We start from the raw sequence: 18,108 nt of genomic DNA on the forward strand, positions 1-18,108 counted from the left end.
CTGATGGGCTCTCCTGTTGCTGTATATATATATATATATATATATATATATATATATATATATACATATATATATATATGAGAAAGAGAGAGAGAGATTTATATATATATATATATATATATATATATATATATATATATATAGGAAAAGCATCACATCAACTTTCTGACAGAGTCATGCTATCTGCCTGACATACACTTTAACACATGAATCGCCATTGAATTGTGGTTAGAATAACCCTGCTATGCCCACAGTGAACTGATGAAAATAAATACTATACATATACACAGAATATAGTGGCTCCAGTGACGCTGGATTTTACCCCACGACATAGAAGATGGGGAGCCCCTTACCTCAGGGTGCAGAGAGATAGCACTACTGTGACCTTGCGACGACCTTTGTGCCAACCCCACCGAGCGGTGCAGTATACTGAGGCTGGAGCTGTGCTGTATACTGTACTATGTGACAGCAGCGGATCCCAGAAGTAGCAGTGTCATTTACGGACACGCCCAATTGGATGTCATCTGCAGGAAGCCATGACCCCACCGCCTCCGCACACAGAGCACACGCCCCATGTATAGGTACGGGGTATTATGTGAGAGTATCTTCCACCCCCCGCAGTGTACAGGGACTGCCGCCGTGACGTCATGGGGCAGCCGGGTCTCCCGAGAAATGATGACCGGTGCGGAGCAATCACGGAGGACACGTCCTGGTGAAGTCACCCTACCTGTCATCCGAATACACGGCCTGTCTCCTCTGTAGTCACTTCTGCTGCCTCTCTATTGGGTCCGTGTGGAAAGTGTGAATTGTTTCCGATATGTAGACAAACTGACCGCGTTAACCCCTTAAGGACGTAGCGATTTTTTATTTTTGCGGTGTCCTCGCTTTCTAATTACCATAACGTTTTACATTTTCCATCTAGAGACCCTTATGAAGACTTGTTGGACCGATTGTACTTTGTATTTATGTCATTTATTTTACTACAAAATCGCGAAACCAAAGAAAAATATTTACAGGACGAAATTGAAAAACAAAATGGCAGTTTTGCCACTTTTTTGGTAAAAAGGGCATGTTACAGGGGTGTGGAAATTTAACCCCTTAAGGACTCAGGGTTTTTCCGTTTTTGCACTTTCGTTTTTTCCTCCTTACCTTTTAAAAATCATAACCCTTTCAATTTTCCACCTAAAAATCCATATTATGGCTTATTTTTTGCGTCGCCAATTCTACTTTGCAGTGACATTAGTTATTTTACCCAAAATGCACGGCGAAACGGAAAAAAAAATCATTGTGCGACAAAATCGAAAAAAAACACCATTTTGTAACTTTTGGGGGCTTCCATTTCGGTAAAAATTACACCTTATCATTCTGTAGGTCCATATGGTTAAAATGATACCCTACTTATATAGGTTTGATTTTGTCGCACTTCTGGAAAAAATCATAACTACATGCAGGAAAATTTATACGTTTAAAAATGTCATCTTCTGACCCCCTATAACTTTTTTACGTACGGGGCGGTATGGGGAGTCATTTTTTGCGCCGTGATCTGAAGTTTTTATTGGTATGATTTTTGTTTTGATCTGACTTTTTGATCACTTTTTCTTCATTTTTTTAATGTTATAAAAAGTTACCAAAATACGCTTTTTTGGACTTTGGAATTTTTTTGCGCGTACGCCATTGACCGTACGGCTTAATTAATTATATATTTTTATAGTTCGGACATTTACGCACGCGGCGATTTTTTTACTTTTTTTTTGCATTGTTATAGGTCCCATAGGGACCTGTAACACTGCACACACTGATCTCTCATCCTGATCACAGGCGTGTATTAACACGCCTGTGATCAGCATTATCGGCGCTTGACTGCTCCTGCCTGGATCTCAGGCACGGAGCAGTCATTCGTCGATCGGAAACCGAGGAGGCAGGTAAGAGCCCTCCCGGTGTCCGATCAGCTGTTCGGGACGCCGCGATTTCACCGCGGCGGTCCCGAACAGCCCGACTGAGCAGCCGGGATACTTTCAGTTTCACTTTAGAAGCGGCGGTCAGCTTTGACCGCCTCTTCTAAAGGGTTAATACCGCACATCGCCGCGATCGGCGATGTGTGGTATTAGCCGCGGGTCCCGGCCGTTGATTAGCGCCGGGACCGACGCGATATGATGCGGGATCGCGGCGCGATCCTGCTTCATATCGTGGGAGCTGGCGCAGGACGTAAATATACGTCCTGCGTCGTTAAGGGGTTAATTTAAAAAAAACTACTTGTCCACGGGACTAAAACGGAGCAAAATCTACTTGTCCCTCAAGACGATCCACTTGTCTGGGCCAATTTTCGCTTTTACACTCTCATATTTTCCTCCTTGCTCTATAATAGCCATAACTAACTACTATAATGATACCTTTTAATTTTTCAATAACATATTCTCCAAACCAAATATATATATATATATATATATATATATATATATATATATAATTGGGGATGTGAAATTGAAATAGTGAAAGATAATTTTGCAAATTTGGTGGTTTTCTTTTCTACGCCATTTACCTTGTGGTTGAGCTAACATGGTAGTTTGATACTTTAGGCCGCCTGATTACAGCAATCCCAGATGTGAATAGTTTCCGTCATGTTTTACTAATCGAAAAAAATTCAGAACTTTTTCAAATTTTTAAAATTTCCACTTTTTGACCCCTGTAGCTCTTTTAAATTTTTTTTTCACATACCAGGCTGTATGAGGGCTCATTTTTTGCGCCATAATCAGTTTTTTGTATCGGTATCATTTTGGTATTGATCTGACTTTTTAATCACTTTTTAACTCTTTTTTTTCTGGGATATTATAAAAATTGCAATTCTGTGTTTGTTTTTTTTTTACATTTCCATCATTTACTGTATGGGATACATAATGTTATATTTTAATAGTTTGTATAATTATGAGCATTTACATGTCCCTTAAGACACCGCTGTCAGCTTTGACAGCGGCGATCTAAGGGGTTAATAGCCAGCTGCGCGAATCGCCGCATGCTGGCTATTAGTGGCCCCCGGCTACTGAAATCAGCCAGGAGCTGCAGAGTATGAAGCGTGCAGGAGTCAGGAGCCCGCTCCATAAAGACTGCTGAGCGCCTCCGTGCTTGTCAGGTCTGGCCCTGCTTGCCCGAAGACAGGCTAAGGGCTGGAAAAATTCACCTGCCCGGAGCCCAGAACTGCATGTCCCGGGCACCGGGCGATAGGAATTCTACATCTCTGTGTTATCTTTTTTTTGTTGGTCCATACTGTTTTTTTTTCTTTATCTTACTACTTTTTAAAAAAAAGTGTAAAGAAAATTTGTATTGCATTATATTTAAATTGATAGAGTCTGGAGTGGGGATGTCCTCTACCAGACCCCACTCTACAGTATGGTTATGACACGGAGATGTTTTGAGGCCATAAAGAAATGCATGCATTACAATGATAATGCAGCATGTCCCCTACAAATTTTTGGAGGCCTACATCCCCCAAAGGAAGGTCTCTATTGAGGAGACAAATTTTCCGCCAATATATCCCATTTAAGCAGGCGAGGGATGCCGTTAAACTCTATAAATTCTGTGAGAGTACCTCAGAATACACTTAAAGGGTTAGAGTATATGAGAGTCGAGATTCCCTTATTGAACCCCCAGAATGTCCCCCCATTCTGGGTGTCAGTGGGAAGATCGTGTGGGACCTTTTGCTCCCACTACTAGATAAGGGTTACCACCTTTATGTGGATAACTTTTATACTAGTATTCCTCTGTTCAAATCCCTCGCCGCCAGATCTACGTCCGCTTGTGGGACCATGTGGAAAAATCAGTGAGGCCTCCCGACCTATCAACTCCAGGTGCCAATCCCCAGGGGTGAGTCCCATGCCCTTGCCCATGAAAACCTGTTGCTGGTCATGTATAAGGACAAGAGGGATGTCCTTATGCTGACCACAATTCATGGTAATGGCACCACCCGTCTCTGTGCGAGGTACTGCAGCATCGGTCCTCAAGCCTGATTGTATTGTGGACTACAATCAGTATATGGGGGGAGTTGATCTCTCTGATCAAGTCCTCAAGCCATATAATGCCATGTGAAAAACCCTGGCATGGTACAAAGAGTAGCAAAAAAGGAGTGCTGGCAACACAGGGAGATTTCTACAGTTCTAGGAGGTGCTCATAAAGGCCCTGATCTTTGGCGATCGGGGGGGGGGGTGCGGCCCGAGCACTCGCGGAACGGTAGGCGCCCAGTCCGTCCCAGGCCAACAATTTCCAGGTGAGGTCCCCCACACTGGTAAGAAGGGACGATCCCAGAAAAATGCTTGTGTTGCAGGAGGGGGATAAGGAAGGACACCACCACTTGCCCTGATCATCCGGGCCTCTGCATTAAAGATTGCTTCAGGGAGTATCACACATCCATGGAGCACTAAATTTTAAAATCCTCTTACCCCATTTTAATTTCCCTTGATTTGACCCCATTGTACCTGTCCATAGTACATTGTCTTCCAAATTTTAAACTAAAAAACCCCATTCCAAAAAACCGTTAACATAATACCCTTGATAAGACCTCTAGTGGTATTGGGTCATGTGTCACAGAGTCATTTGCATTGGGGTTTTTAGAGTTGCCTCAAACTGCTCGCTTTTCATTTTTCATAACTACACTTCATCCATTCCTGTAAAATAAATTTAGGAAACACCCGTCCATTCAAAATGTGGTCACATGTGGCTGTTTCTTTTTTTAATTTTCCTCTGAATGTATGTAACTGTCAGTTACTGATATGTCAGTCAGAAACATAGGCGTGAAAGGCGCAGTGCTCTCCCCTCCCCTCAGCGGTGTGCCCATTTTCAGGTAACAGTTTAGGGATGGCCACCTAAAAAAAAAATATTCCCATAATGATGAAGCAGAGCATAGGGTTTGTGGTGGCACACGTTTTACTTTTGACTATGCTCTGGGTCATCATACTGGCCCTCATTTACTAAGAGTGTTGTGTAGGTTTCTTTGTGGGTTTTAATTCCCTGCAATTTTTTTCCCCACGGTTTTTACTAAGGTTTCCCTACATTTTTCTTTTTTTTAAACTTTTTTTTTGCACATGCTCTGATCTGTAGGGTTGAAACCTTAGTAAATATGTTGGGTTTTTGTGATAATGTCAGGAACACGCTCCTTTTCGGGAACCACGCCCCTTTTCCCGACAGTCATGCCCCTTTTTCAGATTTTCTTAGTAAAATGGAAATTTTCAATTCTGGTGCAAATTCTGGCGCACAACCCGACGAAACATGTCGGGTTTGCAATAGTAAATGAGGGCCACTGAGTACAGTGATGGCATATCGGTTGGAAAATGGCACTTTTCCTTTTCCCCAAACTACACTTCATCCATTCCTGGAAAAAAAATATAAGAAACACCCGTCCGTTCCCTATGTCCACTTCACCCCTATACAGATTCCTCAGGTGGTGTAATGTCTGTAATGGGGTCACATGTGGGCATTTATTTTTTTATTTTCCTCTGAAAATGTCATAGGCCTCAAATGCGAACATAGTTCTATGAGTCTTGAGCCTTGATATGTGCCCACACAGCATGCTACATCCACATATGGGGTATTTTCTTTTTCACTCTGGAGAAACTGGGCTAACATTTTTGGGGACTTTTTATCCTATTAGTACTTGTGAAATAGCAACATTTTTGTTAACAGCATTTTACTGAAAAAATCAAAATTTTTCATTTTTACAGCCCACTGTTCAAAAAAACCTGTGAGGTTTAAATACTCACTGTACCCATTTTTATGGTCCTTAAGGGGTATAGTTTCAAAATTGAAGTCACTTTTTTTTTTTGTAGATTTTATGTCAGAATCTCTGCCATTGCAGTGCAAATAACCACCTTAGACCTCAAGGGTGCTCTGTTCTCCCTCACTGCACCCACAAAGGCCGTTATATCCACCAATTAACTTTTTCCTTATTCAGGAGATATTTATGGACATTTATCAATGGGTTTAGTCAGGTTTTCTTTACTATAATTGTCGCAAAATTGTCGCAACTGCGACTACCCGATTTTTCGTGCGACATTTTGACTGGAAAGCGAGAAAAGCAAGTTTTCCAAAAATTTACTACGTAGTAATAATTTTAAAATGGACTACGGGTAGTCAGGTATTTATTAACTGCGACAGTTGCAACTGCGCAAAAAAAAGTCGCAACAGGGTTAAAAACTGACTAAATTTACTCCAGCTCAAACACGGAGCAGAAAAAGCTACTACCAAAGTAAAAAAGGAAAATTTGCTTACGTGAAAGAAAATTATCAACAGGCTGAAAGCAGTTGATAAATAAGTCACACATAAGCAAAAAAAAAGTAAGGAAAAAATTACTAAAAAAAAGAATACATAAGCAAACATTGATAAATGTCCCTCATTGGGCTCCAAATTTTGTGGGGCTTTTTCTCCTATAATTCCTGTTGAAAATGAAAAATTTGGGCAAACACCAGCAATTCAGTGGTAAAAAACAAATTTTTCATTTTTAAGGCCCACTGTTCAAAAAACATGTGACGAGTAAATACTCACTGTACCCCTTGATACGTTCCTTAACCCCTTAAGGACCGAGCCCTTTTTCACCTTAAGGACCGGAGCGTTTTTTGCAATTCTGACCACTGTCACTTTAAACATTTATAACTCTGGAATGCTTTTAGTTATCATTCTGATTCCGAGATTGTTTTTTCGTGACATATTCTACTTTAACTTAGTGGTAAAATTTTATGGTAACTTGCATCCTTTCTTGGTGAAAAATCCCCCAATTTGATGAAAAAAATGAAAATTTTGCATTTTTCTAACTTTGAAGCTCTCTGCTTGTAAGGAAAATGGATATTCAAAATAAAAAAATTTTTGGGTTCACATAAACAATATGTCTACTTTATGTTTGCATCATAAAATTTATGAGTTTTTACTTTTGGAAGACACCAGAGGGCTTCAAAGTTCAGCAGCAATTTTGAAATTTTTCACAAAATTTTCAAACTCGCAATTTTTCATGGACCAGTTCAGGTTTGAAGTGAATTTGAAGGGTCTTCATATTAGAAATACCCCATAAAAGACCCCATTATAAAAACTACACCCCCCAAAGTATTCAAAATGACATTCAGTAAGTGTATTAACCCTTTAGGTGTTTCACAGGAATAGCAGCAAAGTGAAGGAGAAAATTCAAAATCTTCATTTTTTACACTCGCATGTTTTTGTAGACCCAATTTTTGAATTTTTGCAAGGTGTAAAAAGGAGAAAATTTTTACTTGTATTTGAAACCCAATTTCTCTCGAGTAAGCACATACCTCATATGTCTATGTTAATTGTTCGGCGGGCGCAGTAGAGGGCTCAGAAGGGAAGGAGCGACAAATGGTTTTTGGGGGGCATGTCACCTTTAGGAAGCCCCTATGGTGCCAGGACAGCAAAAAAAAACACATGGCATACCATTTTGGAAACTAGACCCCTCAGGGAACGTAACAAGGGGTAAAGTGAACCTTAATACCCCACAGGTGTTCACGACTTTTGCATATGTAAAAAAAATATTTTTTTTTTTACCTAAAATGCTTTATTTCCCAAAAATTTTACATTTTTAAAAAGTGTAATAGCAGAAAATACCCCCCAAAATTCGAAGCCCAATTTCTCCCGAGTACGGCGATACCCCATATGTGTCCCTAAACTGTTGCCTTGAAATACGACAGGGCTCCAAAGTGAGAGCGCCATGCGCATTTGAGGCCTAAATTAGGGATTGCATAGGGGTGGACATAGGGGAATTCTACGCCAGTGATTCCCAAACAGGGGGCCTCCAGCTGTTGTAAAACTCCCTGCATGCCTAGACAGTCAGTGGCTATCTGGAAATACTGGGAGTAGTTGTTTTGCAACAGCTGGAGGCTCCGTTCTGGAAACAGTGGCGTACCAGATGTTTTTCATTTTTATTGGGGAGGGGAGGGGGGCTGTGTAGGGGTATGTGTATATGTAGTGTTTTTTACTTTTTATTTTATTTTGTGTTAGTGTAGTGTAATGTTTTTCGGGTACAGTCGCACGGGCGGGGAAAATTTGCCGCAGCTCAAACTTGCAGCCGGATACTTACTGTAATCCTCCGCCCATGTGAGTGTACCCTGTACGTTCACATTGGGGGGGGGGAACATCCAGCTGTTGCAAAACTACAAATACCAGCATGGACGGTCTATCAGTGCATGCTGGGAGTTGTAGTTTTGCAACAGCTGGAGACACACAGGTTGTGAAACACCGAGTTTGGTAACAAACTCAGTGTTTTGCAACCAGTGTGCCTTCAGCTGTTGCAAAAGCTGCAACCCCCAGCATGTACGGACAGCGGAAGGGCATGCTGGGTCTTGTAGTTATGCAACAGCCGGAGGCATACTACATTGGCTGGGGATGCTGGGGATTGTAGTTATGCAACAGCTGGAGACACACTGGTTTACTACTTAACTGTGTGCCTTCAGCTGTTGCAAAACTACAACTCTCAGCAGTCACCGACAGCCAACGGGCATGCTGGGAGTTGTAGTTATGCAACCACCAGATGCACCACTACAACTCCCAGCATGCACTTTAGATGATTGTGCAAGCTGGGAGTTGTAGTTACACAACAGCTGAAGGTACACTTTTCCATAGAAAGAATGTGCCTCCAGCTGTTGCAAAACTACAAGTCCCAGCATGCCCATAAGGGCATGCTGGGAGTTGTGGTGGTCTGCCTCCTGCTGTTGCATAACTACAGCTCCCAGCATGCCTTTGTTGCATGCTGGGAGCTGTTGCTAAGCAACAGCAGGAGGCTGTCACTCACCTCCAACGATCCACACTGCAGGACTGTCCCTCGCCGCCGCCGTCGCTCCTGGGGCCCCGATCCCAACAGGGACGCCGGGGATCGGGGTCCCCAGCACCCGGGGTCGTCTTCCCGCACCCGCTCACGTCCTCCGGAAGAGGGGCGGAGCGGGTTGCGGGAGTGACACCCGCAGCAGGCGCCCTGATTGGTCGGCCGGTAATCCGGCCGACGAATCAGGGCGATCGTGAGGTGACACCAGTGCCACCTCACTCCTGCAGGCTCTGGCTGTTCGGGGCCGTCTCTGACGGCCCCGATCAGCCAGTAATTCCGGGTCATCGGGTCACTGGAGACCCGATTGACCCGGAATCCGCCACAGATCGCTGGACTGAATTGTCCAGCGATCTGCGGCAATTGCCGACATGGGGGGGCATAATGACCCCCCTGGGCGATATGCCGGGATGCCTGCTGAACGTATCCATACGCCCTCGGTCCTTAAGGACTTGGAAACGGGGGCGTATGGATACGCCCTATGTCCTTAAGGGGTTAAGGGGTTTAGTGTCCAAAAGGATGGCACAGTTGGGGGGATCAGCTGTTCTGCCACCATGGAGGCTTTGTAAATGCACATGGCCTCCAACTTTAATTCCAGCCAAATTCTCTCTCCAAAAGCCCAATGGCACTCCTTCTCTTCTGAGACCTGTAGTGCACCAGCAGAGAAATTTACATACACATGTAGGGTATTTCCTTATTCTTGAGAAATTGGGCTACACTTTTTAGAGGGATTTTCTCTTATTACCCCTTGTGAAAATAAAACATTTGGGGTAACACCAGAATTTTAGTGTTAAATCAAATTTCATTTTTAAAATCCACTGTTCCAAAAAACTGTGAAGTGTTAGTATTTCACTGTACCCCTTATTACATTCCATGAGGGATGTAGTTTCCAAAATGATGTCACATGTGAGGGTTTCTGCTGTTCTGGAACCATGGGGGCTTTGAAAATGCACATGGCCCCCAACTTCAATTACAGCCAAATTCTCTCTCCAAAAGCCCAATGGTGATTTCTCTTCTGAGACCTGTAGTGCACCTGCAGAACACTTTACGTACACATATGGGATATTTGGGCTACAAATTTGGGGGGATTTTTTCTCCTACACTTTATTGCTTTTCCTATGAAACACCTAAGGGGTTAACAAACTTTCTGAATGTCATTTTGAATACTTCGAGGGGTGCAGTTTATGTAATGGAATCAATTATGGGGAATTTCTTACAGAAAGGCCCCTCATATCCACTTCAAGCTTAACTGGTCCCTGAAAAATTCCGATTTTAAATTGTTAGTTTGAAAATTGCTGCTATATTTTGAAGTCCTCTAATGTCTTGAAAAAGTGATAACATGTCAACTTTATGATGCCAACATAAAGTAGACATATTGTATGTGTAAATCAATAAATAATTTATTTGGAATATCCATTTTCATTACAAGCAGAGTTTGAAAGTTAGAAAATTTGGAATTTTTCACCAAGAAATGAGTATCGACGAAAATTTACCACTAATATAAAGTAGAATATGTTCCATGTCGGAATCAAATTAATAAATAAAAGCATCTCAGAGTTATTAATGCTTAATAACGCATTAATAACTAATAATTAATGCAGTGGTCAGATTTGCAAAAATTGGCCTGATCCTTAACCCCTTAACGACGAAGGACGTAAATGTATGTCCTGGTGATGCGGTACTTAACGCACCAGGACGTACATTTACGTCCTAAGCATAACCTTTGGCATCAGAGCGATGCCCGGATCATGCGCAGCAGGTCCCAGCTGGTGATCGCAGCCAGGGATTCGCTGGTAATGGCAGACATCCGCGATCCCTCGGATGTCCGCCATTAACCCCTCAGATGCCGTCATCAATACCGATCACGGCATCTGCAGCATCGCGGTCACTTAATTGGATGATTGGATCGCTGCAGCGGCGATCCGATCATCCAGCAAGGCAGCCGGAGGTCCCCTCACCTGCCTCCGCTGTCTTCCAGGAGTCTTCTGCTCTGATCTGCCTTCCCGCAGACCAGAGCAGAAGATGACCAATAACCCTGATCAGGGCTATGTCCTATACATAGCACTGAACAGGATTAGCAATCGAGTGATTGCTTTAAATAGTCCCCTATGGGGACTATTAAAGTGTAAAAATAAAAGTAAAAAAATAAAAGTAAAAAAAATGTGAAAAACCCCCTCCCCCAATAAAAACGTAAATTGCCCCATTTTCCCTATTTCACATCCAAAAATGTAAAAAAAATATTTTATATACATATTTGGTATTGCCGCGTGCGTAAATATCTGACATATTAAAATAAAATGTTAATGATACCGTACGGTGAACGGCGTGAACTTTAAAAAAAAAAAGTCCAAAATAGCTGCTTTTTTTTATAACATTTTATTCCCAAAAAAATGTATAAATAATGTATCAAAAGTTTTATATAAGCAAATATGGTATCAATAAAAAGTGCAGATCACGGCGCAAAAAATGAGCCCTCATACCGCCGCTTATACGGAAAAATGAAAAAGTTATAGGTCTTCAAAATAGGGGGATATTAAACGTACTAATTTGGTTTAAAAGTTTGTGATTTTTTTAAGCGCAACAGTAATAGAAAAGTATGTTATCACAGGTATCAATTTTAATCGTATTGACCCAAAGAATAAAGAACACATGTCACTTTTACCATAAATTGTACGGCGTGAAAACGAAACCTTCCAAAATTAGCAAAATTGCGGTTTTCTTTTTAATTTCCCCACACAAATAGTATTTTTTTTTGTTGCGCCATACATTTTATGGTAAAGTGAGTGATGGCATTACAACGGACAACTGGTCGTGCAAAAAAAAAGCCCTCATACTAGTCTGTGGATGAAAATATAAAAGAGTTATGATTTTTTGAAGGAGAGGAGGAAAAAATGAAAACATACAAATAAAATTTTCTGCGTCCTTAAGGCCCAAATGGGCTGTGTCCTTAAGGGGTTAAAGGGGTATTCCAGGAAAAAACTTTTTTTTTTTTTATATTAACTGGCTCCAGAAATTTAAACAGATTTGTAAATTACTTCTATTAAAAAATCTTAATCCTTCCAATAACTATCAGTTGCTGAAGTTGAGTTGTTTTTTTCTGTCTGGCAACAGTGCTCTCTGCTGACATCTCTGCTTGTCTCTGGAACTGCACAGAGTAGAAGAGGTTTGCTATAGGGATTTGCTTCTACACTGGACAGTTCCCGAGACAGGTGTCATCAGAGAGCATTTAGACGGAAAAGAACAACTCAACTTCAGCAGCTCATAAGTACTGAAAGGATTAAGATTTTTTTATAGAAGTAATTTACAAATATGTTTAACTTTCTGGAGCCAGTTGATATACAGTACAGACCAAAAGTTTGGACACACCTTCTCATTCAGAGTTTTCTTTATTTTCAGGACTATGAAATTTGTAGATTCACGCTGAAGGCATCAAAACTATGAATTAACACGTGGAATTATATACATAACAAAAAAGTGTGAAAATATGTCATATTCTAGGTTCTAGCCACCTTTTACTTTGATTACTGCTTTGCACACTCTTGGCATTCTCTTGATGAGCTTCAAGAGGTAGTCACCTGCAATGGTCTTCCAACAGTCTTGAAGGAGTTCCCAGAGATGCTTAGCACTTGTTGGCCCTTTTTGCCTTCACTCTGCGGTCCAGCTCACCCCAAACCATCTCGATTGGGTTCAGGTCTGGTGACTGTTTAGGTCATCTGGTGCAGCACCCCATCACTCTCCTTCTTGGTCAAATAGCCCTTACACAGCCTGGAGGTGTGTTTGGGGTCATTGTCCTGTTGAAAAAATAAATGATGGTCCAACTAAATGCAAACCGGATGGAATAGCATGCCACTGCAAGATGCTGTGGTAGCCATGCTGGTTCAGTATGTCTTCAATTTTGAATAAATCCCCAACAGTGTCACCAGCAAAGCACCCCCACACCATCAAACCTCCTCCTCCACACCAGCACACCTGTGAAGTGAAAACCATTTCAGGTGACTACCTCTTGAATCTCAACAAGAGAATGCCAAGAGTGTGCAAAGCAGTAATCAAAGCAAAAGGTGGCTACTTTGAAGAACCTAGAATATGACATATTTTCAGTTTCACACTTTTTTGTTATGTCTATAATTCCACATGTGATAATTCATAGTTTTAATACCTTCAATGTGAATCTACAATTTCCATAGTCATGAAAATAAAGAAAACTCTGAATGAGAAGGTGTGCCCAAACTTTGGGTTTGTACTGTATAAAAAAAAAGTTTTTTTTTCCTGGATTACCGTTTTAACCTGTTAAGGACCCAGGGCGTACCTGTATGTCCTGAGTCCGCTCCCATTCTATAACGCAGGAGCCGTGGCTAATAGTGCACGGCGGTGCCACGCGCTATTAACCCTTTAGACGCGGCGCTCAAAGTTGAACGCTGCATCTAAAGTGAAAGTAAACCTATGCCGCTTAGCTCAGGGGGCTGTTCAGGATCACCGCGGCGAAATCGCGGCATCCCGAACAGCTTACATGACAGCCGGAGGATCCCTACCTGCCTCCATTCTGTCCGATTGCCGAATGACTGCTCAGTGCCTGAGATCCAGGCATGAGCAGTCAAGCGGCAGAATCATCGATCGGTGGTTTCCTATGAGAAACCACTGATCAATGTAAAAGATCAGTGTGTGCAGTGTTATAGGTCCCTATGGGAGCTATAACACAAAAAAAAAAAGTGGAAAAAAAAGGGAATAAAGATCATTTAACCCCCTCCCCTAATAAAAGTTTGAATCACCCCCCTTTTCCCATTAAAAAAAAAAAAACGGTGTTAATAAAAATAAACATATGTGATATCGCCATGTGCGGAAATGTCCGAATTATAAAAATATATAATTAATTAAACCGCATGGTCAATGGCGTACACGCAAAAAAATTCCAAAGTCCAAAATGCTCTGTCTGTGAGTGGGCCTTGCAAAGAGTGGTATTGCTAAGAGAGTTAGAATTCTGAAATATCTCTGCTGCATGGAGTGAATATCTGCTGTGCGGAGTGAATTGTGTGAGTACTTAAATTGCACATAAGGGATCACTGCTAGAATCTAAACAGCCTTCTCAGCTTTTTTTTTTCTTTTTCTTCAGTTCACCTCTAGGGGGAGGAGTAGTCACTCACAGGTGTATAAATCTTAGCTTGGAACTCTGTGTGAGTGGGCTCTGTCTGTGAGTGGGCTTTGCTAAGAGAGTTAGAATTCTGAGAGTTTGAAAGCAGGAGTTTGAGATCACTGTGAGTGTTACTTTACTTACACTGTAGAGACTTTAACTCACAAGGACTACAGAGAATTAATTTGTAATATTTATTGTCTGTTGTTGGCAATTAATCTGTGAAATCCCCAAATCTAGTATGGCCTCCATGTTGGAACATGCAGTCAGGTGTACATCCTGTTCAATGTATGCAATCCTTGAACAGCAGTTTGAGGGTGCATATTGTTGTGTGAGATGTGTGCGAGTTGTTCATTTGGAAGCCCAGATCCTGGATCTAGAGGAGCAACTGGCAACACTGAGATGCAGGGACAACATGGAGAGGAGTCTCCTGCTCACTGAGCAAGTACTCTCTGGGATAGAGGTGGGGGAGGATAGTGGGATGGAGGGGCAGGACAGTCAGGCAGTTAGCTTGGTTACAGTTAGAAAACGGGGTAGAGGTAAAAGTGTCAGGGAGGCTAGTCCTGAACTGGCACACCCAAACAAGTTTGCCCGGTTGGCAGATGAGGGGGATGCCATTCCAGAGCTAGTAGTACTGCAGCAAGATACTGCCTCTTACCGCCAGGGTAGTGTCTGCTCCAGTAAGGAGGGAGGGAGGAGTGCAGGGCAGGCCAGACAGGTACTCGACTCAATTATTAGGGGGAGAGACAGGGCGATCTGTCACAAAGACCGGGATCGCCGAACAGTGTGTTGTCTTCCTGGCGCTTGAGTTCGGCACATCGCGGATCAGGTTAACAGGTTGCTGGGCGGGGCTGGAGAGGACCCAGCAGTCATTGTACATATCGGCACCAATGACAAAGTAAGAGGTAGGTGGAGTGTCCTTAAAAATGATTTCAGGGACTTAGGCCGCAAGCTTAAGGCAAGGATATCCAAGGTAATATTTTCTGAAATATTACCTGTATTACCTGTACCACGAGCCACACCAGAGAGGCAGCAGGAGATCAGGGAGGTAAACAAGTGGCTCAGAAGCTGGTGTAGGAAGGAGGGGTTTGGGTTCATGGAGAACTGGGCCGACTTCGCTGTCGGTTACCGGCTCTACTGTAGGGACGGGCTGCACCTTAATGGGGAGGGTGCAGCTGTGCTTGGGGAGAAGATGGCTAGAAGGGTGGAGGAGTGTTTAAACTAGGGACTGGGGGGAGTGAACCTACAACATAGAGGGGGAAGATAGTGTAGATAGAGATAGATACTTATTAATGTAGATAGATAGATACTTATTAATGTACCTGGGGGTGGAGCAGAGGGAGGGGTTAGAATAGTTAATAGGGATAAGCTTCATTATGGGTAGAAATATATAGTGGAGTCATTATGGGTAGAAATATATGGAGATAAAAAAAATTAAATTCTGATAGGGGTTTGCTATAAGCCACCAAACATAATGGAAGAAGCAGAAGATCAATTAATGAGGCAAATAAACAAGGCAGCAAATCAGAATGAGGTGATAATAATGGGGGACTTTAACCCCTTCCCGCAAATGGACGTGTATACATGTCCATTTTTCCTGTGACTTAATGCAAATGGGCGTGTATACACGTCCAATAAATTTTCTATCACCATGTCCGTTGGCAAGGTGATAGAAACGTCATCTCCGCTGTTCTGGACAGCTGACCGATGACACTATGTAGCTGGGGACCAATCAGACTGGTCCCCTGCTGCTGATCGTTGTCATTAGTCAGTCAGTCAGTGACTGACTAATGACAAGGACTTGCGGGGTTCCGGGCTGATCGGGTCTCTGGTGACCCGATCGCCCGGAAAATAGGGATGATCGGAGCGGTCAGAGACAGCCCCGATCATCCTAAGGGATAGGACCGAGGTGGCAGCTGCCACCTTGCTCCTAAACCCCTGCCATTGGTCGTTAGGGCTAGCAACCAATGGCAGGAGGGGGGCGGGAGGTTAAATGTGAAATCCCCGCTCTGCCCGCCCCTGAATGTCGGAGCAGAACGGGGGGGAAGATGGTGGACGGATTCGGAAATCTCACCTCACACCCGAACCGACGATCGCAGCGGGACTGGCGGCAGGACCGGGACAGGCAGCGCGGGACCGACGGAGGCAGCGGTGGACGCAGCAGTAAAGATCAGCCCTAAGTGATCTTCACTGCTGCGTTCCAGGAGTTGCCAAACTACAACTACTAGCAAGCCCAGACAGCCAAAGGCTGTCTGGGCATGCTGGGAGTTGTAGTTTTGCAACATCTGGAGGCCCACAGTTTGGAGACCACTGTTCAGTGGTATCCAAACTGTAGCCCTTCCAGATGTTGCAAAACTGCAACTCCCAGCATGCCCAGACAGTCTGGGCATGCTTGGAGTTGAAGTTTTGCAACATCTGGAGGGCTACAGCTTGGACACCACTGCACAGTGGTCACCAAACTGGGACCCTCGAGATGTTGCAAAACTAACTCCCAACATGTCTTTTGGCTGTCCGTGCATACTGGGAGTTTCAGTTTTGAAACAGCTGGAGGCACCCTTTTTGGGAAACACTGAGTTAAGTATCAAACTAAGTGTTTTGCAACCAGTGTGCCTCTAGCTGTTGCATAACTACAACCCCCAGCAAGCACGGACAGCCAAAGGGTATGCTGGGAGTGTTAGTAGTATGCCTCCAGCTGTTGCATAACTACAAGTCCCAGCATGCCCTCAGTTGTCACTGCATGCTGAGAGTTGTAGTTTTTGCAATGGCTGAAGGCACACTGGTTGCAAAGTATGTTACCTAAGAGTGTTTCACAACCAGTGTGCCTCCAGCTGTTGCAAACTACAACTTCCAGCATGCACTGATAGAACGTACATGCAGGGAATTGTAGTTTTGCAACAGCTGAAGGCACTCTGGTTGTGAAACACTGAGTTAAGTAACAAACTCTGTGTTTTTCAACCAGTGTGCCTCCAGCTGTTGCATAACTTCAATCCCCAGCATGCACTGACAGCCAAAGGGCATGCTGGTAGTGGTAGTTTTGCAACAGCTGGGGGGATTTCTCTCCTTTTACCCCTTAAAGGGGTAGTCCAGTGGTGAAAAACTTATCCCCTATCCTAAGGATAGGGGATAAGTTTGAGATCGTGGGGGGTCCGACCGCTGGGGCCCCCTGCGATCTCTCTGTACGGGGCCCCGGCTCTCCGCTGAGATAGCGGGTGTCGACCCCCGCACGAGGCGGCGGCCGACACGCCCCCTCAATACATCTCAATGGCAGAGCCGGAGATTGCCGAGGCAGCGCTTCGGCTCTGCCATAGAGTTGTATTGAGGGGGCGTGTCGGCCGCCGCCTCGTGCGGAGGTCGACACGCCCCCTTCCAGCGGGCTGTCGGGGCTCCGTACAGGAGATCGCGGGGGGCCCCAGGGGTCGGACCCCCCGCGATCTGCAACTTATCCCCTATCCTTAGGATAGGGGATAAGTTGCTCACCACTGAATCACCACTGGACTACTCCTTTAAAACCCCCTCAAAAACTGGGTCTACAAGAACATGCGAGTGTAAAAATTGCAGATTTTGAATTTTCTCCTTCACTTTCCTGCTATTCCTGTGAAACACCTAAAGGGTTAACACACTTTCTGAATGTCATTTTGAATACGTTGAGGGGTGCAGTTTTTATAATGGCATCATTTAGGGGGTATTTCTAATATGAAGGTCCTTCAAATCCACTTCAAACCTGAACTGGTGCCTGAAAAATTCAATTACAAAATTTTGTGAAAAATTAGAAAATTGCTGCTATATTTTGAAGCCCTCTGGTGTAAAAACATGTTAACTTTATGATGAAAACATAAAGTAGACATATTGTATTTGTGAATCAATATATAATTTATTTGGTATGTCTATGTTCCTTACAAGCAGAGAGTTTCAAAGTTCGAAAATTGCTAAATTTTCTAATTTTTCATGAAATTTTGGAATTTTTCACCAAGAAATGATGCAAGTATCGTCGAAATTTAACTGCTATGTTAAAGTAGAATATGTCACGAAAAAACAGTCTCTGAATCAAATTCATAAGTAAAAGCATCCCTGAGTTATTAATGCTTAAAGTGACAGTGGTCAGATGTGAAAAAAACGCTCTGGTCTTTAAGGTGAAAATGAGCCTGGTCCTTAAGGGGTTAAAGGGGTATTCCAGGCAAAA

General features: G+C 43.2%; 1 protein-coding gene across 2 annotated transcripts in view; it reads right to left on the reverse strand.

Annotated features, from left to right (window-relative positions):
- UPP1 (uridine phosphorylase 1) overlaps positions 1 to 814 on the reverse strand; it is a 113,209-nt gene extending 112,395 nt beyond the window's left edge. Inside the window, exon 1 of one of the 2 annotated variants that reach the window (XM_056520254.1) lies at positions 728 to 814. In XM_056520254.1, coding sequence (XP_056376229.1) covers positions 728 to 734 — 7 coding nt within the window. In that variant the 5' untranslated portion in view covers positions 735 to 814. Of the gene's footprint in view, positions 1 to 353; positions 588 to 727 lie in introns of those variants that run through there. The other variant, XM_056520256.1, reaches the window with a different exon arrangement.
- Between the last annotated feature and the right edge of the window lie 17,294 nt (positions 815 to 18,108).

The sequence above is a fragment of the Hyla sarda genome, chromosome 5 (genome assembly GCF_029499605.1).
Source record: "Hyla sarda isolate aHylSar1 chromosome 5, aHylSar1.hap1, whole genome shotgun sequence".
In the NCBI taxonomy this organism is placed as follows: domain Eukaryota; kingdom Metazoa; phylum Chordata; class Amphibia; order Anura; family Hylidae; genus Hyla; species Hyla sarda.